We start from the raw sequence: 26308 nt of genomic DNA, 5'->3' as shown, positions 1-26308 counted from the left end.
CCTGCAGGACACCAGCCCTCGGGGCCAGGAGTTCGACACCTGTGTGTTAAAGCATCATAGCACCTCACTGCTTATTGTGTGTGTTTTATTATTGACAGTATATAATCTACTGAGCTCATTAGGAACTATAAATAAATAAGATCTGTACTTTTATTACCACGGTTAAGACCTTAAAATGAAACCTTTATAGATGAGCAGTGAGAAGAGTAATTAGCTGCAGTCACATTGAAAAATATAATGCAGTGTTGGCTGATTGTGTTAGTGATATAGCGAGACTCAAAATGCAATAATGTAATACACAAAATGAGAAATATATGACTACATCAAAGAATCTGATCTTTTTCGCTTATCATTATCAGAGTAAAAAAGCCTTTTACGACTCCAGTCTGTTTACCTATTACCAAATTTGGACTTGGGAAAGTGTGTAAAGCTTTTTTCAAGCAAGAATTTGTTTTTATCTGTTCGGTTGTTGTTAATAATGATACTTAGATATGGTCAGCATGGCTTTCTCTTTCAGTTTTACTCTAGATTTGTGAGCTACCAGTTCCTTTTAGTCTAAAGTTAGCTGTCACACAAAAACAGTCATTAGGATTTCTGGTAAGAGTTTACTCATTTTCCTGTGTCTTGTTCACACACACACACTCTCTCTGTGCTTTTTCCTCCATACCCGACTCTCTGTTCCTCCCCAAAAGCCTTTGCTCATGTCTCCCGAGAGCCACCTGATGTTTTCGACAGAAGGTGAGCAAAAGGGAGAAGACACGTTGCATCTCAAGAATGTTGTCTTATCCTTGCCACACCACGTTTTATACACACACACGAATATTTGTGAGGGCATTCCACCAACCTGCGTCGTTCTTTAAACCTTACCCTTGACATTCATCCAAACCACTATGTGACTGAACTTTTGCTCTTGTGCTGAATTCAAACCGCAACAAGCGGCAGAACAAAGTAACACAAAACATTATTGTTTTGCATGCACATCACTTTCTCGCCAGCTGGAAAACCAGTTAGATGTTGTAATATACACACCACCTATGCAAAAACTGTCCATCTTTTTGCCGCTGCCAAAGCCTGTCATCTAGAAAGAAGAGAACTGCTTCTGAATCACCTTGACTTCAGATGTGCTGAAGAGCAGGGGAAAAGAAAAAATGAGAGAAATTGGCAGCAAGATGCTCAAGGCGGGTACGACTGGGGACATAAAGAAACAGAGAAATAAAATATAATGCAAGAAATGCATTGTTAAAGAAGGATTGAGATCAGAGAGTAAAGAAAAAACATTTAAGCAAATCTTAGCGTGGTCAAACTGTGCAAAGTGAAGGGAACTCGGCATGGTACTCTTCTAACAATGCTGGACTCAAAGTGAGAATTTTTAGGATTTTTACTCTTTCTTTTAACCTGGCACAGTCATTACCCATCATACAACTCAACCACAGAGCACTGAGCTGGACATTTTAGGTATGTTATGGTAGTACTGACAAATATAGCCTGAAGGCTCAAGCAGAGATGTGGAGTGGGCTGCAGAGATCTGGAAGAGATCTGGCCAAATCACTTCTTCCAAACTCTACAAGCCCTTTGTTTATAATTTCAAAGTGTTCACCCTAGCTGATGCGCTCTTTGAAGACAGAGTAGTTGCCAAAACCAGCATCTGAGCTTTGGGGAATTTTGGAGGCTTTTAGGTAATGTCAGTAAAGTTTCACTCATGTACATTCAATCACTGTCCTCACCTCTTGGTCTAATCTGATCCAGCCAACACAGCATTACAGATAAATGATAGGACAGGCTAGTAGCCCCATTTTCTTTCTTTGCCCAGCATCAAGCCTAGCCCCCATCAGTGAGGGCAAACCATCAACTCTCTGAAAATGTTGGACATTTTATACCAACTTTCCTCACACAGGATTTTGTCAAAATAAACAGGAGTCGTGTGAGTGCCCTTTAAATATCGACCACTCTTCTCTTTTTCTATTGAGGTTTGACTGGTCCATAGACTGTACTCACTAGCCACAGTGACATCACCCATCAGTTTGTGGGCTACCCTTTAGGCGATGGGCCGAATGTTAGCCCTAGAAGTCCCAGGTCCAGTCAAAATGGAATACGCCTCCTAGGATGGTTGAGAATGACCGAACTAAGATCCTGTGGGATTTCCAGATACAGATGGACAAGCTGGTGATGGGTAACCAACCTGACATTGTAGTGATGGGCAAGCAGAGGAAGATGACCGCAGTGACAGATGTAGAAATGCCAAGTGAAAGCAAAATCAGAAAGAAAGAACACAAGAAGCCTGAGAAATGCCAATGGCTGAGAGGAGAGCTTGACACGATGTGGCAATATATTGTGTTTGATTACCACAAGCAACAGTGGTAATCGAAGCACTTGGTGCAGTGACCCCCAAACTGGGTGAGTGGCTCCAGCAGATCCCAGGAAGAACATCTGAGATCTCTGTCCAGAAGAGCACAGTCCTAGGAACAGCAAAAATGATGCGCAGGACCCTCAAGCTCCCAGACCTCTGGTAGAGGGCCCGAACTTAAAAGACTGCCAGCAGGATGACAAGCTGTCCCCTGCCCACACAAACACACACACATCTTCTCATAAACATCTACATGATCTAATTTCTTTAACATTCAGAACCGTGCACACCCTCTGCTGGTCATTAGGAAGAATGCAAGCTTAAGGTACATCTGCATGCCTTCACTTTCTAATCTCGTAGGCTATGTTAGTACCTCATCTACGCTGTATGGCCTTGACCTAACAAAATCTTTCCAGTCTATTTTAGCATAATTTGATTTGCTGTATTATTACATTTTTTAGAACCCCGAATTTATGTCTCACACATTCATAATGTTGTCTGTACCACATATATTGGGCATCGCTGATTTTGGAGATTCTTTTATATGATCTTTTTAATGTGCCAAGCTGATCGATAGTTTCTGTTAAATGTCAAGTACTAAATACTCAAATACTACATATTCACTCCATGATATGTTGCCTGATAGGTTGTTTGTTTCCACAGTATGATCCAGCCAAAGTAAAGAAAGGTTCAAACTGGCACCAGCCCACAGACCGCTGGGTCTGATTGCAGTCTTTGCAGGTAGTCTGTCTCTCAGATAGACTAAAATGCTGCACTTCACAGAGTCGTGTCAGAGCCAGCAGTGTTTGTAAGAATCTGCCAATTTCAAGTTGAGGATTTCAAATCATATTAGCAGATATCCTACGGAAGCCTCCAAGAGAAACAAATCTCTGCTGTGATGAGGTGACACTTCCAGATCCTCAGTGCCAGGCCAAAGAAAACACAGGAGAGTGGGAGAGGAAGTGAAAAGATGCAGACAGTGGAGAGATAGGTAGGTAGCTATGAAGGTAGGAATGTAAAGTGTGTGGATGTGTGGACTGATTGATCACAGCTCATTTTGTAATTATAGGGTGTAAAAATAATTTCAGCACATGATATTCTGTTGTCATTTTTGCATTTTTCATGTATCACTGTCCAAGATCTCAGTTTATGTAACCACAATTGTGTCTGTTTGTGACAGTATTTTCCTACAGACAGCGTACAGTTTCAAGAGGGGCTTTCAACCACGGCAAACGTTCTCCTGCACAGTTCTCCAAAATCCCAACCGCAGGCTGCTCGATGTGGATGACGCTGTGCGTCACTCGAATGCTGACTGGCTGACAAGTGAACCAGAACAGGGTAAGGAGAGACAGCAGACGTCACCATGAACAGGAGAAGCACAACAAACACCAAAGAATACAGCATGAAAAGTAAAGACAGCAGCTGGCTCGCTAACTGACCAACAATATTAGGAGCAAGAGTGGCTCACAGGCTTCACTGACACTGCCTTCATCTGATGAAGGACACTCTGCAGGTAGATGGGCAGCTTGAAGCTGCCAATGCACTGACAACCCGCCACCACTGCTTGACTAGAATTTCCCAATAAGTGATGGTTAATTAATCCAGTGGTCATTTCACTGGATTTATTTAATCCAGTGAAATGACCTAAAAAATAAAATGCATGATTTTTTTTAATGATGGATTTTAAGCTTTCCTTTCTTCTTCCCATTTGACAAACGCCCTGACTGTTTTGTTTTTAAGCATGTTGTACATGTGTTTTGCTTTACTTCTCACCGAGATCAAGGCCACTTCACAAAGTGGCCTTGATCTCTGGATTTACACTGCAAGCTCATCCAGAGCCTGAGTAAATGTTTGGTTATTATATGTTCACTTACTTAGAGGCAGCATATTTAAGTCACATCTAGCCTGAGGTAAACTAACATGCATTCATGCCTATACTTTATGCACTTTTAGGAGATCAGCTGGAGGTTAAGCCCAGTTCTGGCGATACTCACGATGTAGACTTTTCAGAGGATTGCCTTTCTCCAGACCTTCAAAGGACGGCTCACCATTTCCTTCCCCCATTCTTGAACTCTGCTAGAAAGACTGGAAAATTCTGAAAATGCAACCGTCCCCAGCCCACGTTACACATATAAGTGGTGCGGATGGTTTAAATCTGACTAAAGAAGGCTTTGCTGTATTTCATCCCCCGTCTTCCTTCCTTTCTTGCATTTTCCACTCTGTGCTTTCTTAACAGGCAGATATGCTATAAAAAATAATTGTTATAATGAATGTTTTAACTTTGGCTAAAATCTGGTCCGCTAGACTCTCCATCCAGACTCTGTGGTTACTGATGCTAAGCAGCTCTTGGCATGAGCATAACTCTGCGATTAGTGCCCTTTTAAACACTTATAATTCACAGCCTATGAAAATATTATCAGAGAGGGCCAGCTCTCTGCCTGAGGGGGTCAGGAGGTTGTTTTAATGGCACCGTGGGTTCAGTGTGTTGAACTGTTCGAGCTCACAGCATTAGACTTCTCTTAAATCACTTTCAGTAGGTTGAGAAAGTGGAGAAAAACTATTCGAGATATGGTCATATGTGCTGTAATGTAAACGTGAAAATTAGCCATAATGTTCTGGCTATTAAGACCTTCACATAACTGCCACATGTGGAAATTATTTTCAAATTACAACATGATAAATGGTTTGTTTTTTCAGAGTTGCGTATGAAGGAAAGCCTGAATTCTCATATGTTCACATCCGCACATGTACACACCCACACACCTCTGCTCCGACCTAAATTTCCTGTTAGGTAGTGGTGGAAGGTGTACATGAAAGATATGTCATTTGGCCGGTGGCTGGTTTCAGCTGACAGTTTACATAAGGAAGTTTAAATATCAATAAATACTTTGTCCTGCCACACAGGTGCTTTCCTTTTATAATGTTTAATGTATGGTGTGTGTGGAGGCAAGAAATGATGAAAACGATCCAAGAAAAGCTGAGTTTATGACATCAAATAAGGCTGCACGACAACATAATCTATGTACTACAAACAAAACGGGGGCTCAATGCATATATAATGTCTGCTGAATTAGGTCTTGAGGTCCAACTGAACAGTTAAATTTATATATTTTAAGTGTACAGACTTTTTTTGGGGGGGGTGTTTCTTTTTTGTTTTCTTACCTCCAAGTAACTCCCTCCTCACTAATACTGCCATATATTAGTGTTTCCAAGGCAGTGCTTGCAAACTTTTTTCTTTTTTTCAAAAGTTTCTAATGTTTTTTACTATCAAAAATACAATTTCTGCAACAAACACAATCTTTATGTATCTAAATCCATGATTTTTAAGCTCTGTGAAAATTAAGAGGATAAGAAGGTTTATTTCTGTTAAAAAGGAGTTCCTTCTTCCCACTGTTGTTAAATGCTTGCTCAAATCTGATTGTTGGGCCTCTTGATGTAGTTTATGAAACCCAAAAATGTTCATCAGCATAATCGCATCAACACGGCTCTTTATAACAGGTATCTGTATAATTTGTTGTGTATACATTTTTTTTATGTTTCTTTATTATTTCTTAAATATATATACACTTCAATATTTTATATGTGTTTCATGTGTCAGCCAAACATAAATGAGCAACAGCACTGACCTTCAGAGGCCACTGTTACTATAAAGGGAAGTTTGCCCCCTGGTGCATGAAACTATATGTGTGCTACTGTTAATAAATGACCGTGCTGCTCCTCTTTTTCATCAGGTCATCTCATTGTGCCAGTGAAAAACTGAACAGGAAACACTCACACACGTACAGCAGCGTGCTATTTAACACAGCTGTTTGTTGAAGTGTAATTTCCCATAAAGTTGACACACTTCATTTATGGAACTAACTCAGCCTTACTAACTCAACACAGAATGATGTGGTTAAGAAGAAGACAGGCTGGCTGAAAGACAAATAGCTCTTAAAAAGTTTTAGAGTTTGTTCTTCGGGTCTCCAGACACTGACGGGAACATCCAGTCCAGCAATTACAGTTACACGCTCACAGGCAGATCCTGTTTCTGTTTCAAACTTCAATATCTCACGTTGCATCTGTAACTCTTTCATACCTCTCTAACCTTGAGCAGAGCTGTTTAACATGACAGCAATGCAGAAAAATCCAAATTTAGTACAGGTTCAATATTTAGTGACAAAACCTTTAGGTGCAAATCACAGTCCCTCTCTGTGCTATGCTGCTTAGTTCAGTCACAGCAATCTTTCACTATATTTTTGTTTTGTTTTGTGAACAACAAGGCAAGCATCTCTCATGTTTTGTTTTATGAATATTTATGCACATTATATAAAGTGACTAACCTTGTTGTCCATTTAATACACTATGTTTAATCTCAGTGGAAAAGATTTCCTCTCCAAAGTATGACACCAGGTAATCAGATGGAGAATATTATGTTTACCTGTTAGACTCATCTATGCAGAATAATGCATTTGCTGCAAGAAAGAGTGAGAATTTGCAGCCAAACAGATCAAGATTGAATCCCGGATATTTTTTTTTATCATTTGTTTTTATTCTAATGTACAACTGTACAGCTTATATTGTGTTACTAATGGCACTGATTGTGGTTTTATTCTCTATTGTAAAATGTTCATTTTCTGTTTAATGTGAGACAATGCAGGAAATTTACCCATCACGTTACAAAGAAATGTAAGTGCTCCTTTGCTTTACAGAGTAGAATGTAAAACCTTTTGCTTTGTAAATGAACATCTCAGGAATACTTGCTTAGCAGTCAGTTTGATAACGTATCCTGCAGGATTTAGATGTCTTTGATCCAACACAGCTGATTTAAATGGCAAAATTACCTCCTCAACATTTCTTTAAGTTCTCCAGAGGTCTGGTAATGAACTAGTCATTTCAGGTGTGTTTACCCAGGGTGATATCTAAAACCTAGAGGACTGGAGTTCCCCACCCCTGCTGTAGGCATTCAGTAAATACATGTAAGATAAGATTTTTGTTACATTTGAAGACAAGAACATACTTCTAGTTTTCTGTCATTCTGACTAAATGGGATATAAACATTTTTGCTCCACATCGTGTCACAAGATTCATTGTGGTGTCTATGACCAAAAACCTTCATGTTGCATTTTGACAGGCGGATTAAAGGTTTTAGGGAGGTTACATCTTTTGTAGATTGTAGTGCAAGATGAAAGGGCTGTTTTGGTAAATTAAGTTTTAGAGCTAAAGTCTTTTAAAATGTTTTCAGAAATATGCCAAAGCAACCAAGAAAGACTCATCCACATGTAGGATCTGGGTTTCTCCAGGAGATGGCGCTTTTGTTTATTTTGTGTGTCCCGAGTGGGCCTCAGGATGGCGCAAGATTTCAAGCGTGTTTACCGTCACTCAAACGAAAATGACTTTGGTGTTTAACCCCGTGAACATCGGTAGAAAAATACATCTGTGCAAAGGTTTTAAGCTACCACTTGTTTTTCTATATATTGCTAGGAAGATGGGAAATATGTGCAGCAATATGAGCAAACATACATGGAAATACAGTATTTAATTAGGGGGGAAACTGTTTGTACAATTCTAATGAGCTTGAAAGTCAGTTTAGTACCACCTTTATTCTTCATCACAGCCTGAATTCTCTTTGACAAGCTTTCTTGTCATTTCTTTAAGTAGTCTTCAGGAATACCGTTCTGGGCTTTTTGAAGGATATTTGAAGAGATTCCTCGGATGTTGCCTGCCTTTTCTTCTGTTCTGCATCAATATGATCACACGTGCTTCACTATTGAGGTCTAGGCACTAGGGAGGCCACATGACTGATGGTGTTCCCATATTTGTTTTTCTATCCAGATATGCTTTTACTGCACTGACAGTGTGTTTGGGATCATTGTCATGCTGAAAGATAAACCTGTTCGAGTCAGAATCAGACTCTTTCCTAATGGTACTACATGGTGATCAAAATGAAAATGTATACTTTTCGGTGTTCATAATTCCATCAATTTTGACAAGACCAGTTCTTGTGTATAGATTCAATCAAATTATGTGTTTTTGTGACAAGCTTGTCACAAAGTGCCTAAGTGGTTTAACATAAATAAGTAAATAAACATTCCTCTGAAAATGGTCAGGTACAAGGATGGGACTGAAAATGAGAAATCATCCAATGTCCAACAGCTTCAGAAAGCCTGAAGAATTATTACTCAAGACTATTTTATTTATTTATTTTGTATATAAACATTATGTAGGAGTAGGGATAATAGGTATTGATTTATGAATAACTTGACATGAATAACTTAACCTTATAATATACTACAGTATATTTCTAACTAACTACATATCTTATTTTATTTCTTTAACTTTCTCTTTACAGTTCTTTCATTAAAAATGTAATATACTTTAGGCACACGCACGCAGACGCAACCTAAAACACAATTTACCTAATTAACATAATGCATTGTCATAATTCTCTTTATTTTACACAACACCATAGATAGATAGATAGATAGATAGATGGCGCTGTTAGTCCTTATTTCGGATTTATTTCCGATGCTTCATAGCCTTCATAGCCTTTTACCGTAACTATAAGGCTATGTGAGCTAAACAAGTTACAGATTCGTTATGATTCGTCACTTTCATTAAACGACATCCTCTAGACGGAGCAGCTTGCTGTACGATGCTGAAACCAAACACTGAATCTATACTGACGAAATTCGAAAGGGGGTTGTGAAGCATGTGCAAATAACGTCCCTCCTACTGCACTGCAGGGATTTCCCATTTTATGACTGCACGCATCCTGCCTCACGTAGGCTTGTTCTTAGTCTGACATGTGATCTGAAGAAAAGAAGAAAGAACAGAGCTAGCATATTTACGTGTGTGTGTGTTTTATTATTATTATTAGTAGTAGTAGTAGTATCATTATGCGGGATACTGTATTTTATTGCATATTGGTCGTACGGTCATAATCGATTAGTCCAGTTTAGAATACCGCCAGTTCTTCATGTATGACTACGTGACATGTCCAGGGCTCCCTACATATCGCTGCATACATCCATATGGGCTCTCTCACACACTAACTGCCCTCCATAGGAGGGCCAGTCTGCAGTCAGATCAATGCACAATCGAGGCCTGCTACCAAAGCGTTTGGCCCTCCATCCTACCCTCCCACACGTAGAGTGTCACCAGCCTAGTTACTTTGTATGCTTAACTCGCACTTTTGCGATCTAAACCAGCTAGTGCGGGCTCATGAATTGTTCCTATGTAGCCTGTAACAGCTTTATTAAAGCAAATGTGCCCCATTATATTACATCAGAGCCTCGTGTAACCGCTGAGCATCTTGGGACATCGGACCAAAATCTTCATCATTTCATCGCTGGCGTCCTGCCAGCCTCGCTCTTCCTGTCTGTGCATTTCTTTTGATATTCTTATGAATATCACCTTTCATCCTCTACGCCACCCTCGATCCTGCCCTGCGGACAGGCTCTGTGAATAAAGACGTTAACCACACCGACGATTCATTCTTCCGTTACTATGGCAGCGAGGAGAGACCGTGAGCATGTACGCGTTCAGAATGGAGTCATGACAGAAGATGGCATGACGTCACGTCGCCAGGGCGACCAGGCTTCCCGAGTCACGTGTCTAATATAAAAGCGGAAGGCGCCTCGGTGAACTGCGCACACAACTCAAGAAGCATCATCCGTGAGGTAAGCCGCTACACCGCTTTGCTTTTCAGCGCAAGGACCCAACTAACGTCTGACTTTCAAGTATTTTTAAGTATTCAGGTAGAAGAAATGAATTCCGCTCTACTTTCAGTGTTTCACTCCTCTTTCAGGATGTAGCTACGTGACTCGCGGAAGCTGGTGAGCTTATCATCACCCTGCATCCACGATTCATTAAGTCGGGCACATAAAACGTCGAAGTGGTGCAGAATGAGAGGAAATAGGCCCCACGTGTGCTGCAGGGGTGGTTTATGGTTTATTAAGTGTGTCATTTTTGGCAGGGTTCACGCTTGTATTGTACAGGAAGAGAGGATGCGGCCGTGGCCTTGCAGTCTGGAGAGAGGCAGGCTGTTGTGTTATGTGTTCTGTCTGCGCCATTTTTAACATAATGTGGCTTCAATTAAGAAATAAATCCCGAAAAACACGAAAACAATCTCAATTAGACTGCACTGTGAATTATCATGACGTAATTGTCGTGTATTAAGTTTGCTCCATTCATTCGTCTCAGCGGGCAACGTGACATTGGCAGCTCGGAGTGCTGCATCTGCGGAAGTGGATTAGTCTCCATGTTATGTAACCCAATAGAAAAATGAAGCCTATCTCAGAAGCATACTGATCAGTAGAGTTAGGAGGCAGATGCTTGAATGAATATGTCCCGCAGTGATGCACAGGGATGTAGGGACTTGAAGGTGGAGGATGAGTAGATGAAGGTGACGCTACGTGCTTGCTCCTGTCTTCACCATGAAGTCTGTCGACGTTGCGCCATTCTCAGCTGAGCTGTGCGCCTGCAATTACTGCAGCCTACATGAGGCAGAGGCCTCAGAGATGAGCAAATGGACAAAATGAATAAGCTATGGTTTATTTCATGGCAGAGAGAAGGAGGCTGCAACTCCCCCCTCTTGACGGCGCAGTGTCGCATGATTCTGCCGCAGTTTACTCCAGACTGGACTGACCTGTTGATGCAGTTCTCTGCTTAGGAGGCCCGTGTTCTCCTTTAATGGCACAGAAGCATACAGGATACAGTTATTGTTCAATTCGTTATTAATAGAAAAGGTCAGATGGGTTCAGTACAGGAGAATTATAATGAGATCACAAGCGTGAATTCATTATTTTAAACTCCACAGAGAATCGTGATGTTTGTCAATATTTGTGTAGTAATACATTATTTGTGTAGTAATAAATACCACGATGTTGGGTTATTAGTTAAGGTGAACAGTGTTTTTGCTGCTGATTGATTTCATATGCAGGTGTGGTGGGCTACATGCAGATGGAGCCATGGTTGACTGTTGAAGGTCATCCCTCCGGCTAGTGAAGGTCACAGCAGGCCCAGAGCTCCAGTGCTGATACCGATCAGCCAGTAATGCTTCATCTTAGACTCCTTTGTCAGCCTGAAATCATTTATTGAGATTTCAACCATGAAGGGGCACTCACACGTTAGCTCATACTGCTCTACGCTGAAGGTCACAGTATCTTAGGATCCTTAGCAGTCATGCTAAGCACTGTAGTCACACCCTGTGCTGTCAAGAGGCCTTCAGGTGATGTGCATGACCGATGATGACCTGTTCCTTTAGATTTATTTCTTCTACAGAGTAAAGAAATATAGAATTTAAAATGAATGCCGGGGAGTTTAGCTAGTCTCTGCCTGTAACACACGGGACATGCTATCCTGAGGTGGAGTTCAACCATGTAATTACTAAGATGTAGAAAAGCAGGGGCTCATGTGGCCTCTTTGATGTTGGGTGTAAATGTGGGCTTGATTTTCGTGTGCTGTCTGCAGGAAGAACGCTATCAGGCCACGTTAGTCATGCCGGAAAATATTCCCTACCTTGAACCACTCATTTTACACCCAGGTACTTGTGGGTAAAACCCTACCCACATTAAATGACCACATCCTGTAGATGGTGGGTTGTCCCCTCTACTAAAAGTTAGTTTTGCGATGACACAGATTTACAAGTAGCCTTGAGTCATTCTTGAAGCACTTATGAGTCGCTGTTTCTAGATTAATTCAGGTTTTCCATCAAAGGAGTTTAGTGGATTACAGGCTGAGGTTGGTGTGAGTGTCCCACTTGACTGTGCTCTGCAGACGTCTTATCACCCTGCAATCTTTTTTAGGTTGTCTGAGCGAGAAGGAACTCCAGAGTGATTCAGCGCTCTGTGCGTAACTGCCCCCAATTTGAGGAAATAAACTCTTGAAAAATGTAGGAAGTAGAGCGTGTGGATGTAAGATTGCCTCACTTATTCAGCACAGCACTTCTTATGGATATTACAGTTATAATATATGTTATAGTATGTGGATTTTTGCATAACCAACATCTTTTTAAGACAAGCAGAGAACACCGCATCATTTTACCAACGTGCTGTGGCTTAGCTTATGATATAAAAGGAGGCAAAAGACAGGGACTAACACTTAAAAACCAGTCACAAATTAGTGCTGTGAGGACTGTGTGTGTCTGTGATCAGCATAACTGGGATCAGGGAGTCACGTGTCCTTCTGCTGAGTCCTCTGCAGTTTGATACAGCACAGGCTTTACTAATTCATGATGGCCGGTGTGTGCACAAACTCTATACAAGTTTTAGTGGATTACCAAACCATTATAGGCCTCATTGTATTCATCTTATCAAAGCTGGTGTATCTGGTCATAGGAATACACAATTGAGTGCCACTAATTAAATGCCTAATAGAAAAGTAGGTCTTCTAATCGGCCTGTCCCTGTCCACAGAAGGCCGGTATATTAATTACAACACCAAAATACAACAGTAAAATAGTGAAATAGGGGAAAAGCCCTTATTGGAATGGAAATTGCAGTAATAGTATGACTTTTCCCATATAACTTTAACTCTATAGTGCCCAGCAGTGCATAGTGAAAGTGATACGAACATTTTTATGGCGTTCTCTCAGAATAATAACATAATAGTATAGCTCACTGCGACTTGTTTGATTTTTGCAAATCATCCAGAAGCGGCAAGAACAGAAGACATTACCTAATTGGATAGTGCGCCCGGCCTCTGGCCAATCAACCTACTGCAGTGGAAAACCACTGGAGAGAGAGCGAGGGTGTGTCAGGGGGATAGATAGCTGTGGGGGAGGGGTTGCAAAATAAGGGCAAATGAAGGAGGAAAGCCAGAGGAGTTAGTGGGCAGGAAAAGCCCTGTCAGAGTCAGTGAGTTCACTCACTCACTGACAAATCTTTCAGATGGAAGCGCTTCCAATGAATGCACCAAAGCAAACCAAAGAGCGAGAAAATTAGCTTCAGTCTGCCTCCCATGCAGTCAATAGAGTGAGCTGTGTCTCTCCTTCAGCTCCGTCTCTTGTGTGTGAACAGTGTTACGTAGCAGAACATCTGTGCTACCTCAAACTTATGTCCATATAAGGGTTTGTAGCAAGTCCCTGCAGATCGTATGTTGTTCAAAGGAGACATATTTTGAAGAAACACAATCAGTGTTTGTTTTGTCAATCGTAGGTGCTCGACGCTGTAAAAAATGTGCACAGAAGGAAAGAAATGCTGTGTCATTATGCTCCACTCCCCTCTACTCCTTTCACTTACGCGTCCGCTCTCAATTTTGAGAATTTATTTTTTTCCAGCTGCTGATCGTCTTTGTCCTTTTTCTGGTCGAATAGTTATGAGTCATCTCTCTCCCTCAACAGTCCCTCCAGTGCACGTACAGCAAACACTGGAGGGGCCCCTGTTCTGCACCCCCTCTGCATAAACCTGGGTGAGGAATATAGGCCAAAGCCTTGGGGGTTGGGGGAGTCTGTGTCGGTGGTGGTGGGGTTACGCAGACAAATGAGCGCCGACAAATAGAGGGATGGAGGGAGGGTGGTGAATTTTAATGATTAGTTTGGGTGGTGGGAATGAGCAGAGGGCAAATGTGTGGAACTCATGGAGCCAGCAAAAGTAAGGGAGGGATAACAGCTCGAAGTGCAGGTCAGAAGGGAAGGACAACAAGCACGCACCATATGTCCAGCTATTCAGTATGATCTAAGCTTTAATACCATTCATTCTTTTATTCCTTTCACCTGTTCAGAACGATTTTCACCACCAATTTCTTGGAGCAGCCTTGTTCACCTACATTTAGATCAGATCTCAATTTTTTCCCAGTCTTGCATTGACTCCTCAGGTCAGTCTGTCTTTCTGTAAATGCCGAACAGTGTTTGGTGCATCTGCGTGCAATGCATGGTCAGAAAAGTATAGAATGCTTATGTTCCTTCTTTGAACAATTGAATGAGTATCAGCAGATTGGAAGCTGCAGTTACCAGCATATCACCTCTCCGCCCTGCACAGTGCTGTCTTTGTGAGATGTGGCACGTCTGTGCGAGCACTCTTGGGGGGTGGGTAATAACAGACCAGTGCTGTTTGGGCTGACGGTAAATTCAAATGCAATGTCCTCGGTAGATATGCGCAATAAAAACCTGGTGCAATTTAGGCGACCTTTAGTGAAACTATGGTGTTGTAATTGTTGCACAAAAACCTTACAAAGTGTAATGTAATATACCTCACCATTAGCATGATGCAAAGAGTTTTACTGGTTATCATAGTGCTCCTTAAATGGACTACTAAATAGTGATGCATGCAGCCTGATACCAGCGACCTTCATTGTGTCATGACAGAAGTGCCTGCCATGACATGAGTCTGTCTTTAGTATGTGCTCCATCATGCCGTCCTGCAAAGATCTGTCTCCTTGTGAGCGCCCTGCTATTCCATTTTCTATCTTTAGTTCAGTATAAAAGCCTCTTAAAAAGTAAGAGAGCGGCTGTTTTGTTATGGTTACCCGAGGCAGCTGCTCCGTGTTGGAAAAACTTGGAGCAAGAAGAGAGAAAATCGAGGAGGGAAATGAACTGTGAAACAGGCAACAAGGGCAGAGAGAGGTGGAGGGGGGGACCCTGCAGTGTTTTGTGAATGCACAAAAGGTGAAACCTGAGAACTGCGCGGTCACACTGGACCTTCTCCCTCTCTCTTGTCCCCTCTCCATCTTTTTTTTTTTTTGTCTTGGTGACCTTGTGTGTGGATGCAAGCAGCAGAACACAAAATGGCCGCTCTTGTCTTCAGCAGACGGTGCTGCAAACATGGAGACAAGAAGTCTAATAACTGAAAGCACTGAGGCCATCACAGGTCGCATCACATCACTGCTGGCAGGCTGTTCGATAAATTGATTCTGACTGGAAACAAATGGTGCCGCTCCTCTCTGCTTTAATGACTACAGCAGATACATCCAGGTGAAAATAATCCAGAGTCTCATGTACAGTTATTTTTGCGTGAAAGAGAGCGATTATTCATCATAATCTGGCACTCCCTTTATTCTATTTAAAGTGCTCCCACAATGCATTTCACCAGATCCACGACCTGCCCTACTTGCTTGTCAGAGAGACACGCACACATTTGTGTAGACACACACACGCTCTCTGTCTCTCTCTCACACACACACACACACCCGCGCACACACACACACACACACACACACACACAACAGATTAGGAGATTACAGTTGTCTAAAATGACGAACAGCCAGTTCCAAGGACAATCCGCATTGCCCTTACTTACTCTACCTGCCCTGCCACTCGCACATATACACACACTTACATGCACATGCTGTCTCACACACACAGCACCAGCATCACCAGCACTGCTTTGATTGTGAACGTGTTATTGGTTGGTGACAAGCTACAGATGGAAACCTCCCATAACCCCCCAACATGAGGTTGCATGAGTTGGGAGACTAATATAGAGAGAGCGAGGACAGCGAAGGAGCTGAAGGGGCGGAGAGGGGAAGCAGAGCTGGTAGAAAAGACAAGAAGGGTGGGACTAGGAGGAGGTGTAGTGAGGAGGAACCAGAGTGTTCCAGTATGAAAGGGAGAGGAAGGTAGAGGGAAAAAGGTCATGCTTCCTCTCTATCAAGTCCCTGCTTGCTCCACATACCTACCTCCTTCCCTTTATATCCCATTGTTGTCGAAACATGTCGCTGCATGAGGTAACACCTCCCTACTCCTGCGGCAGTTGCCTGTACAACACATTTTTTTGGCAGCCTGTATTTTTCCCCTGTTGCCATTAAACACAGTCACACTCTTGCACACTTTCTGGCTTGTGCTATGCTTTCAGTCATCATACCTGGCTCAAAAATGTCATGCAAATTCATGAGCGTTCTTCACAGGTGTTAAGTGTTTTTGCCTTTAGTGCTAATGCGTCACAGAGGGCATCCAGGTATTGTGAGATGACAGATTTTTACAGTGTTGCCTCAATGCTGAAATCACCGAAGGGGCTGATGTTGAAATTTGGGCATTTCAAATCTTTTTAAGATGTTGCATACGACAACATGTAACCTCACTTCACCCCACACGGCCTCCGACTGAGTGGAGAGGACAGAAACAAGTGTGAGGATCAGTGTAAAACGTGGAGGAGAGAAGGAGAGGAAGACAAAAAAGACCATCTGTAAATTCAAAGTGAAATGGATGATAGAGGGTAGCTTGGCACAAATGGATTTGTGATTTATTGCACATGTGCTTCTTTTTGGTTTTGCCTGCTCATTTCCTGTGGTTGTATGAGTGTAAGGTCATGTATTAACTTGCCACAAATTTTTTTTCTTGACTTCCGGTATATTATATTCATTTTGACACTGCAAGCCAACAATATATCTGTCCTTCCTAAAGCTGCTTCATTTTCTTGGGGCTGCACCCTGCCTGACTCTGATGTTTTAAAAATTTTATATATCAGCTATTTTTGGCTGGGTTGACAACATCCATCCATCCATCCATCCATCCATTCGCTTCCGCTTATCCTTCTCAGGGTCGCGGGGGGCGCTGGAGCCTATCCCAGCTGTCATAGGGCGAGAGGCGGGGTACACCCTGGACAGGTCGCCAGTCTGTCGCAGGGTTGACAACAGATGGCATTTTTATCTGCCTTATCTGGGGTTGATGGCTTGCTTGTTATTTTCTGTCATTTGATGTTCAATGTTGTTTAAATTAATTCATTTCAAATGTGATGATTTATTTAATTTTCTTTCTTTTTCTTCCAGGTTACTCCACACTCCCTAAGCAGCAGCCACCATGTCAGACCTCTGTGTTGGAATCAATGGGTCAGTTTGAAACACACACACACACACACACACACACACACACACACACACACACACACACACACACACACGGACACTACTAAGATGGGTAAGAGTGACTTCTGGTGGTTACAGTAGGATATCATTGAAGCAAAAACTGGGGCTGGGCAAGCATTGGTGGTTAGTAAAGATGTGTTAAAGAGGAACCAAAGGGCAAATGCACCATAACACCATAACAAATTCATTATTAACAAGTAATAACTGCACAGTAAAGCCTGTTTTGATGCTGAAAGGTTTACTGTGATATTGAATTGAAATTATTAGAAGTAAACACTCTCCATGATTGAGCCACCTCTTCCTTTAGCCATCGTTCAAATTATATTATATTGTGGTTACAGTTTGAGGCTATATTTGTTTTCAGGACTAAAAAAAAGATAATTGTTTTTTTGTTCAGAAATAATTTCATCCACCGTAACATTTCTGTAATATCACAGTCACAGATGTGCTTGTAGTGAGGGACACAATCTGTCTATTTTTGAGTAATTGAAAAAGCATGACATGATGTGGACATATAAGAGTGTAGTGAAAGTTCCTCGTATTAAAACTGTAAAGTGTTGCTGCAGTGGACATGGACTGATCCCATGGGTGCTGTGACATCCTGAGGAAGTTTCCCACTGTTTTCCCATGGCAACTATTCCTAATCTCTCCATCTCTGTCTCTGCAGATTTGGTCGCATTGGCCGCCTGGTCCTGAGGGCTTGCCTTCAGAAGGGCATCAAGGTTGTGGCTATCAATGACCCGTTCATTGACCTGCAGTACATGGTGAGTAAATCTACTGCCTGCTAAGTAGGGCTGTGCAATATGACAAAAATCTCATATCCCGATATAAGACGTTTATCGTCCTGACAACGATATAAATCACAAAAATGCAATATTTTCTGTAAATTCTGTGACTCTCGGGCAACTCGACTTGTGTGAAGTTTTTCCAGCTGGGCGTCCTTTACCTGGATGCGAGTGTTTTAACCGATGCATGAAACTATACATTTTTAGACATAAGTTGTAACGGCCGCCGTTTTCTTTCAAAGTTTAGTCTAAGGTTTATTTTTTAGCACCTAACGGCTCTTTTTTTTTTTTTCTTCTCATCCGTAAACTCTCTGCATGCTCTTTCACGTGATTCAGTTTATTTTGAAAAGTCTCAACAGGATCTTGAGCTTTATTGTGAAAGGTTTAGTAGAAAACAAACAAGCGGACAGCGGAGCCACGCCATGGTTTTACCATCATTGTTGCTAACGACAACATGTAAAAATAGGCGCTTGTCCGTGTGGTTATATTAAATATAAGAGAAAGAGAGAACTTTAAGAAATGAATATAGCCACTACAGTGACCATCAAAACGATGAAAAAATATTGCTGTAAACAGCTTATTTTACGACACCACGAAACAAACGATAGCGTAAAATGAAACGATAGACGTTTTTATATCGTCATCCGATATATATCGTTATATCGAACAGCCCTACTGCTAAGTTATCTAAATTATTCAGGCTGTGTAGTATAAATCCATGACATGTTGTCAGGTAGGAATGGACGTCTGTTGTTTGGGTGCTAATAGAAAACTTAATCTCTGAAAACTGCCCAGAAAATTCCAGGAGGGTATAGAACGTGTTTGCTTCCTTGTGAAGCACTCCCCATATTAACGTCATCACTGTCATCCCTCCTGCTTCTAGGTTTACATGTTCAAGTACGACTCCACTCATGGCCGTTACCGTGGTGAAGTGTCTGCAGATAATGGCAAACTTGTCGTCGATGGCCAAGCCATTTCTGTCTTCCAGTGGTAAGTAACGACAGCATTAACTGGCCCGTGGCTGTGTTCTGCTACAGAGAGCAGATGTTCCAGTTCAGTTTTTTTTTTATATAAAGCTGCTTCATTTTTCAAAGTAAACATCCAGTGACATTAGAGGAAGAACATCAGCAATCTTCTCTGACCAGGCATGTGATGAGAGTGGGGAAGAGTGTAGACAGGAGCGGTACAAAGCACTGACTATGGCTCCAAGAAAAGTTGCTGCTCTGCAATTGTGGCAAATAAAGAAACAGGGAGTGAGAAAAGGGAAGTGAAGAAGAAGTGGTCAGTTCACTATGGGAAGTCCCCCCCCAGCAGCTTGAGGATATAATGACTGCAACAACTGAGGGATGATTGAGGGTCACCTGACCCAGCCCTAGTTATGAGCTTTTGAAAAAGGAAAGTTTTAAGTCTGATCTTATAGAGAGGGTGTCTCTGTCCCAAATCCAAGCTTGGAGCTGGTTCCATAGGAGAGGGCCTTTAGAGCTGAAGGCGCTGCCTCCCATTTTACTTTTAGAAACTCCAGGAACCACAAGTGAGTCTCAGAGCGATATGCCTTGTTGGGATAATATGAGGTTTTTAGGATGTGATGGGCCGCATATTTAGCATTTTGCATGTGAAAAGAAAGACTTTTAAAATCAATTAGCCAGCTGTATGTAGTAATACTCCTGTTTCGAGGGTTTTTTTTGTTTTTTGTTTAGGATAAAATACAGTAACGTGAACCAGGCAAAAGCAAAAGAAGCTGTTTTACAGAGACCTGCCAAATTTAAGGTGATTCTGGACTGATGCAGTTTCTTCTATAACTCTAGTATGAAGCCAGCTGAAATCCCCTGGGGCAGCTCTGGAGCCATATATGTTGTTGAGTCCACTGGAGTTTTCCTCAGTGTTGAGAAGGCCTCTGTAAGTACAAAAACACAGACAAACACAGACAAACGCAATGACATTCCAGGAAATGTTTCGAACCTGCGCTCTCTCTCCCAATCACAGTCTCACATCCAGGGTGGTGCAAAGCGTGTGGTTGTGTCAGCCCCCTCACCTGATGCTCCAATGTTTGTCATGGGAGTTAATGAGGACAAATACGACCCCTCCTCCATGACTATTGTCAGGTAACACAATTTAATTGTTAACCTAAATTTAGCTTTAGAACCTCAAAAGAAACCCTAAATATCATATCTACTAGTATATTGTAAAATAACTAATCGTGTCTGTTGCTCTGTTCATAGTAATGCCTCCTGCACCACCAACTGCCTGGCCCCCCTGGCCAAAGTCATCCACGATAGCTTTGGCATCGAGGAGGCCCTCATGGTAAGTAAGAGTAATTCTATACAGTATCTGAGTATGATAAGCAAATGTAATATTTATGATCTTCTTTTTTAAGTCTTAAAGGTTAATAATGTGTCATGTGATATCTGTAGACAACAGTCCATGCATACACAGCCACACAGAAGACAGTGGATGGTCCCAGTGCCAAGGCCTGGCGTGACGGCCGTGGTGCCCACGCAAACATCATTCCAGCTTCCACTGGTGCTGCCAAGGCAGTGGGCAAAGTCATTCCTGAACTCAATGGGTAAAGACACACATACAAAAGTTTCAGCTGCCTAAGATGGTGTACACTTTAGCCAGTTGTTGAAGAAATGAAGACTGATTAATAAAAAGTGCAGAAATCACTTTTTTGTCCTCTGCCTCCTTCTTTCTGTAGTAAGCTGACAGGCATGGCATTCAGGGTGCCAGTGGCCGATGTGTCAGTGGTGGATCTGACATGCCGTCTCTCCAAGCCTGCTTCATACGCTGAGATTAAGGAAGCCGTCAAGAAGGCCGCCGAGGGACCCTTGAAAGGAGTGCTGGGTTACACCGAGGACCAGGTATTCTATATAAACAGCTGATTTAATATTGTTATCATCGATCTGTGATTTGCTTTACTTTACACTCACGTGGTGTGCTTTGTGTTTGCCAGGTGGTGTCCTCTGATTTCATCGGTGATACCCATTCCTCCATCTTTGATGCTGGTGCTGGCATCTCCCTCAATGACAACTTTGTCAAGCTCATTTCCTGGTGAGTTTTCAGCATGTCCCGTCCAGCCCCTCATAGAAAACAGGAAGTCTGAAGAAAAGATGCTAACTAATTCATTTTCCTTTCCTCCAACCAGGTATGATAATGAGTACGGCTACAGCAACCGCGTTGCCGACCTGCTGCTGTACATGCACTCCAAGGAGTAGGCACTTTCTGTCCACCAAGGAAATCAGCAAAGGGACCACCCCTAATTCATCCTTTACTTCCACCCTTCTCTTTTACACACAAGCCCAACCCATAGTCATAGCATCACAACCATTAGCTCTACTACAGTATATGTAGGCAGCAGCAGTGTGTTTGAGTGTTTATGAGTTATTCTGGTTTTGTTTTATTCTTCTTATAATTCCAAGGCGACTGTTTGGTGAAATTTTTGTGTCCGTGTGCCCCTCTCCACCTCCCACTGCCACCTTAGATGTGTCATTATGACTCAGTACTATGGTAACTACTGTATCCATCGCCCTGTTGGTGTGTTTAAAGGCTTTATCACCAGTAAAAGGAGGAAGCTGAGAGGCAGAACTATTCCAACTCTGCTGAAGGATAAATAAAAGTTGAAAAACCTCATGTTGTCCTGTTTTATGCTTCCAATCAACCAAAACACAACTTGTTTGACTGAAATATGTAATAACAACCATTAACACTGTGATATACAGAATTACTAGAATTACTGTAACAATGATAACAAGAAGATCCATGACATAGCCACTACTCCTGGTCATGACAGCATTTTAAATTAGCTGTTACTGTGATCTTTGGGTATGGACATGCAGAGGAGGGATGGTGGATGCACTCGACAAAAGATCCACACTGAAAATTATCGTGATTTGCTTTGAACTCCAACTTCATATTCAAAAGTTCTGGCAAAAGCAGCTGTGTTTTAATCCACAGGATAATCTTCCAATTTCCAATTTTATTTATAAAACACTTTTAAATACCCAGCAAAGGAAAAAAGTGTTGTACAGAAAATAAGTTAAAACAATAGAATAACAGAAAACAGCAAAATAAATAAATAAAACACATAAAATTAAAACAGCCCTATATTAAAACAAAAACAAGATAAAACAGCATAGAATCACCTAAAAACAACTGAAATAAAAACCAACATCTCACATGAGTCAAATTCAGGGTAAAGAGGTGGGTTTTCAAGAGTGACTTAAAAACAGGTAAAGAACTGGCCTGTCTAATCTCTAAAGGAAGCTCGTTCCACAGTTTTTGAGCTGCTACAGCAAAAGCACGATCCCCTCTAAGTTTATGCCCAGTCCTGGGTACATTCAGGAGCAGCTGATCAGCTGACCTGAGAGAGTGGGGTGGGTGTATAAGGCTGTAGCAGCTCAGAGAGATACAATGGGGCTAGGCCATGGAGAGCTTTAAAAGTAAATAAAAGAATTTTAAAATGAATCCCAAAAGAAATGGGCAGCCACTGAAGTGAAGCTAAAACAGGGGAAATGTGCTCAAACTTTTGAGTGCCAGTTAAAAGACGAGCTGCGGCATTTTGCACCCTCTGTAGATGACTAATATATGATGCGCTGACCCCAATATAAAGTGCATTACAGTAATCTAGCCGAGTGGTAACAAAGGCGTGGATCACTGTCTCAAAGTGCTGCCGTGAAAGAATTGGCTTTATTTTTGCCAGCTGCCTGAGGTGAAAGAAGCTAGATTTTACCACTGCCTTAATTTGATTATTAAACTTCAGATCACAGTCCACTTTGACCCCTAGGTTTGTGACAGTTGGCTTAACATACTGGGCCAGGGAATCTACATACACATTGGGGGTCTCAGTGGGGCTACCAAAAACCATCACCTCTGTCTTTTTATCATTGAATTTTAAAAAGTTAACAGACATCCAAGTCTTAATGTCATCGAGACACTGAAATAATGGCTGTGTAAGGTATCTGCCTTTTTTCTTTAGAGGGACATAGATCTGACAGTCATCAGCATAAAAGTGGAAAGCAATGCCATGCTTTCTCAGTACAGAACCAAGAGGAAGCAGATATAAAGAGAAGAGGAGGGGGCCTAGAACTGAGCCCTGTGGGACACCACACAAGAGGGGAGCGGAGTACGACACATAGTCACCGAGGCTGACACAAAAAGTTCGCCCTGCCAAGTAGGACCTGAACCACTCCAGTGCTGTGCCCCTAATGCCCACCCAGTCCTCCAAACGAGAGAATAAAATGGTATAATCCACGGTATCAAACGCAGCTGTCAAATCTAAAAGCACAAGAACAACACAGTCCCCAGCATTAGTCGCTAAAAATATGTCATTAAAAACTTTTAAAAGGGCTGATTCAGTGCTATGAAAGGGTTTAAAACCAGATTGAAAACCTCGAGAATTTTGGAAAGAAAAGGTAGGTACTTCATGCATGTGTCTTAAAGGCAACCCCCTAGCGCACACACACACACACAGATGTGTTTAGATGCTCTTGTTCTTCAATGAACTGTGCACAAGTCAAGTATATAAATCATATTTGATTCAGAATTAACAACAAAAGTATGAGTTGATTTAATTCACACGAGAGAATCGTGGATGCAGATAATATCCACTCTAGATCGTAGGTTACAACTTTGAAGCGTCACAAGTTCAAACCTGCTCAGTTTGATCCTGACTTGATTGTCATGCTTAAATGTTTCTACTCATGCTCTGTAGAATAGAAACAGCTGTTCTACAGACACTGAGATGTAAACATGGGCTTCTTAACTAATAAGACAATAGCCATTTTTTGTGTATTGATATGTCAGTATTTGGTCATAATTATAAAAACTAAAGTTGGCTAGTAAATGTCAAAATTTGTTTTGTATACAGAGATAGGAAAAACGTGGGAGATTAATAATACATTGCCAGCTCTGATGTATCAAGTTAATGCTGCCATGAGAGAATAACTGCATATTTTTAACGTTAAAGTTCAAGTCAGCTCTGCAAAAACAGGGGACTGGTCACTGAGGACACCTGCTGTCTTTTTTGCAATACTGCAGAAAGGCACAGTCTGCATGCTGCTGTGATGCAGGAACATTTTTTAACTAAGCTTGTCGCTGCCTTGGCAACTTTAATTGCTCTTAAGAGCATTTGACATGCAAAACTCTGAACTCAGCTGTGCTGCAGTGCTTCCTGTTGTTTAACCGTATATATTTTCACCACCTCAGTAGGGGCAAAAAGTGCCATGAGCATGTTACATTGATCAACGGGTGTGTATCGTGAAGTGATATGAGAATGTGTATATTATTACAACTGCACATCACTTGCAGCTACAGCAATGGCAGTAAAAGTGAAAATCTGGGACTGAGTCGGAGGGATATCATTCCCATCATTCCTTTTTCAGAAACACAGATAGTTTTCGAGTATTAGATGCGTATGACCATAAGGATTGTACGTGGTTTACCATCAGCTTTAGTGCTACGGCTAAATGGGCAAAAGCTTGAGATTTTATTTCATTTATAAAATAACAACTTTAAAGGTCAAAAAAGTTCTGATGGTAAAATATTACACTAACTTTATAAATGACAGTTTCTTAGATCTCATGGCCGTAGACTGCCATTCTTAATGATTGATGGAAACACAAAAGATGATATTGAATCATCTGCATTGTTGAAAATGTTTATGTTAAAGGACTCTTTTTGTTCGTTTCTTGTTGTTGTTCTTGTGAACTGGACACACCATGTGACTGAGACCTAGTCTCTGAACTTCTGCCTGATAAACGTGGATTTATCAATTCTTTCAGGTTAACCAGCATTGAAGGGGTCTGGTTTAAGTTTTTAAGAATGAATTTTCTAGCTGCCTATTTTCCCCAGTAACAATCTTTAAATCCCAACAGAAAACATTTTCTTTTCATTTGTTTTTCCAACTTCAGACTAACTTTAATTTACTGCCATTTTTCCTCCCCCCACATGGAGGTAGTTTGTAATCAGTTCCCTTATTTTGTTGTCTGTCTGTTTGTTAGTAGTCAAGTGTCCACACTTTTGAAGATATAATTTTCCAATTTTGCATGGTTTATTACCCACAATCTTTGGGGTGAATCATGTTCAAACTTCACAGCAATATAGGCCTTGGGGGACCTGAGGACCTAACTATGCTAAACATTTTACCATGACCTCTTCAGCAGCTGGAAACTTATATCAGGCAAGAATGGGACCAAATTCCAACATCAAACCTCTAGGATCTCATAATCTTGATGTGCAGAAACAGTTTTGGAAAGAAGAGGAAATGCTACATCGCAGAAAACATTTCCCCGTCCCAACTATTTTTTTCCCTGTAGCAAGCATCAAATTTGAAATGAGCTCACTTTGTGCATAAAATTGCAAAATTTCACTGTTTAAACATTTGTCGTGTTATATACTTTCCTTTTTCAATAAGATGCTGGCTCATGTGATTTGAAAATCTTTTATTTTTCATTTTGTTCAAATTTAAAGAATGTCCCGGTTTTTGTGGAATTTGTGTTGAATGCTGCACTTTGGTCAATGCCGGTCGTGTTTAACACCTCAAGACCAGCTCCCGATCATCAATCGCTCGTGAGGGTCTCACCACAGCCGCTCACACTGCTCACGCACAAACACGTAAACGTCGGTGAAAAAGACGGCGCAGCACGGCTGTGCAGCGTGTGATCTGGACACAAGCGATGGAGGCACAACTTGTAGAACTTTGGAAAGCTCATCCGAGCCTTTTCGATGTGGCATCACAAAATTATCACGACCACAACAACCGTGAAAATAGTTGGATTTACACTGCTGCTCAATCACAGCTGCCTGATCAATGTTTTTCATTAGCAGTTTAGCAAAGTTGATGGTGGTGGTGTGTGTGTGTGAGTGAAAGACAGAGAGGGAGAGCGAGCGACAGATTTTCTGTTATAACCTTAATTTTATGGACGCACAGGGTGAGCTCTCAGGTCGCATCAGAGCATCGGGCCGTATAGTGTGAGACCCTGCACCGTGACCTACCAACTTCTAACCCCTGTGAGTCAATCGTGCAGTTTGAGAAGGAGCTGAATCGCGCGACTGAAAAAAATCGCAGTGTCTGCCCAGCTTTAGGTGTACTGTCGTTCGAGACTTGCACCGCAGTGTCGGCGTTTGTTTCCCTGTTGGCCATGCTTCTTGTTGTGGTCATCTGTTGTCTTCCGGTATTTTCTCCGCAAGCGACCTTTCCTCGACCAATGAGATGAGCGGTAATCTGAATTGTCATACTCGAATTGTCATAAGTGTGCTGTCAGCTCATTGGTCACAAAGCAGGAGAGGGGCTGGGAATTATGTTTTCAAACAAAGCGTTAATTCCATTAAAAGTTATAGACTACTTTTGATTATCACTGTATTACGGGACAAAGTGCGTCCCTTATTAGCTCAATACGGGACGT

General features: G+C 41.7%; 1 protein-coding gene across 1 annotated transcript; it reads left to right on the top strand.

The window, feature by feature from the left end:
* Positions 1-9922: 9922 nt before the first annotated feature.
* Positions 9923-21536, top strand: gapdhs (glyceraldehyde-3-phosphate dehydrogenase, spermatogenic). Its single transcript, XM_085473295.1, has 11 exons — positions 9923-10005; positions 17029-17088; positions 17792-17888; positions 18793-18899; positions 19715-19805; positions 19893-20011; positions 20129-20210; positions 20321-20472; positions 20605-20767; positions 20860-20957; positions 21052-21536. The coding sequence occupies exons 2-11, from the start codon at positions 17060-17062 to the stop codon at positions 21119-21121; spliced, it is 1008 nt and encodes a 335-aa protein (XP_085329421.1). The 5' UTR covers positions 9923-10005; positions 17029-17059; the 3' UTR covers positions 21122-21536.
* Positions 21537-26308: the final 4772 nt, after the last annotated feature.

This window comes from Copadichromis virginalis, linkage group LG11 (assembly GCF_057382275.1).
Source record: "Copadichromis virginalis isolate Kocher_CV1m ecotype Utaka linkage group LG11, C_Virginalis_male_GT1.1, whole genome shotgun sequence".
Lineage (NCBI taxonomy): Eukaryota > Metazoa > Chordata > Actinopteri > Cichliformes > Cichlidae > Copadichromis > Copadichromis virginalis.
The sequence above is the reverse complement of the archived record's forward strand: the minus strand, read 5'-3'. Positions and strand labels throughout refer to the sequence as shown.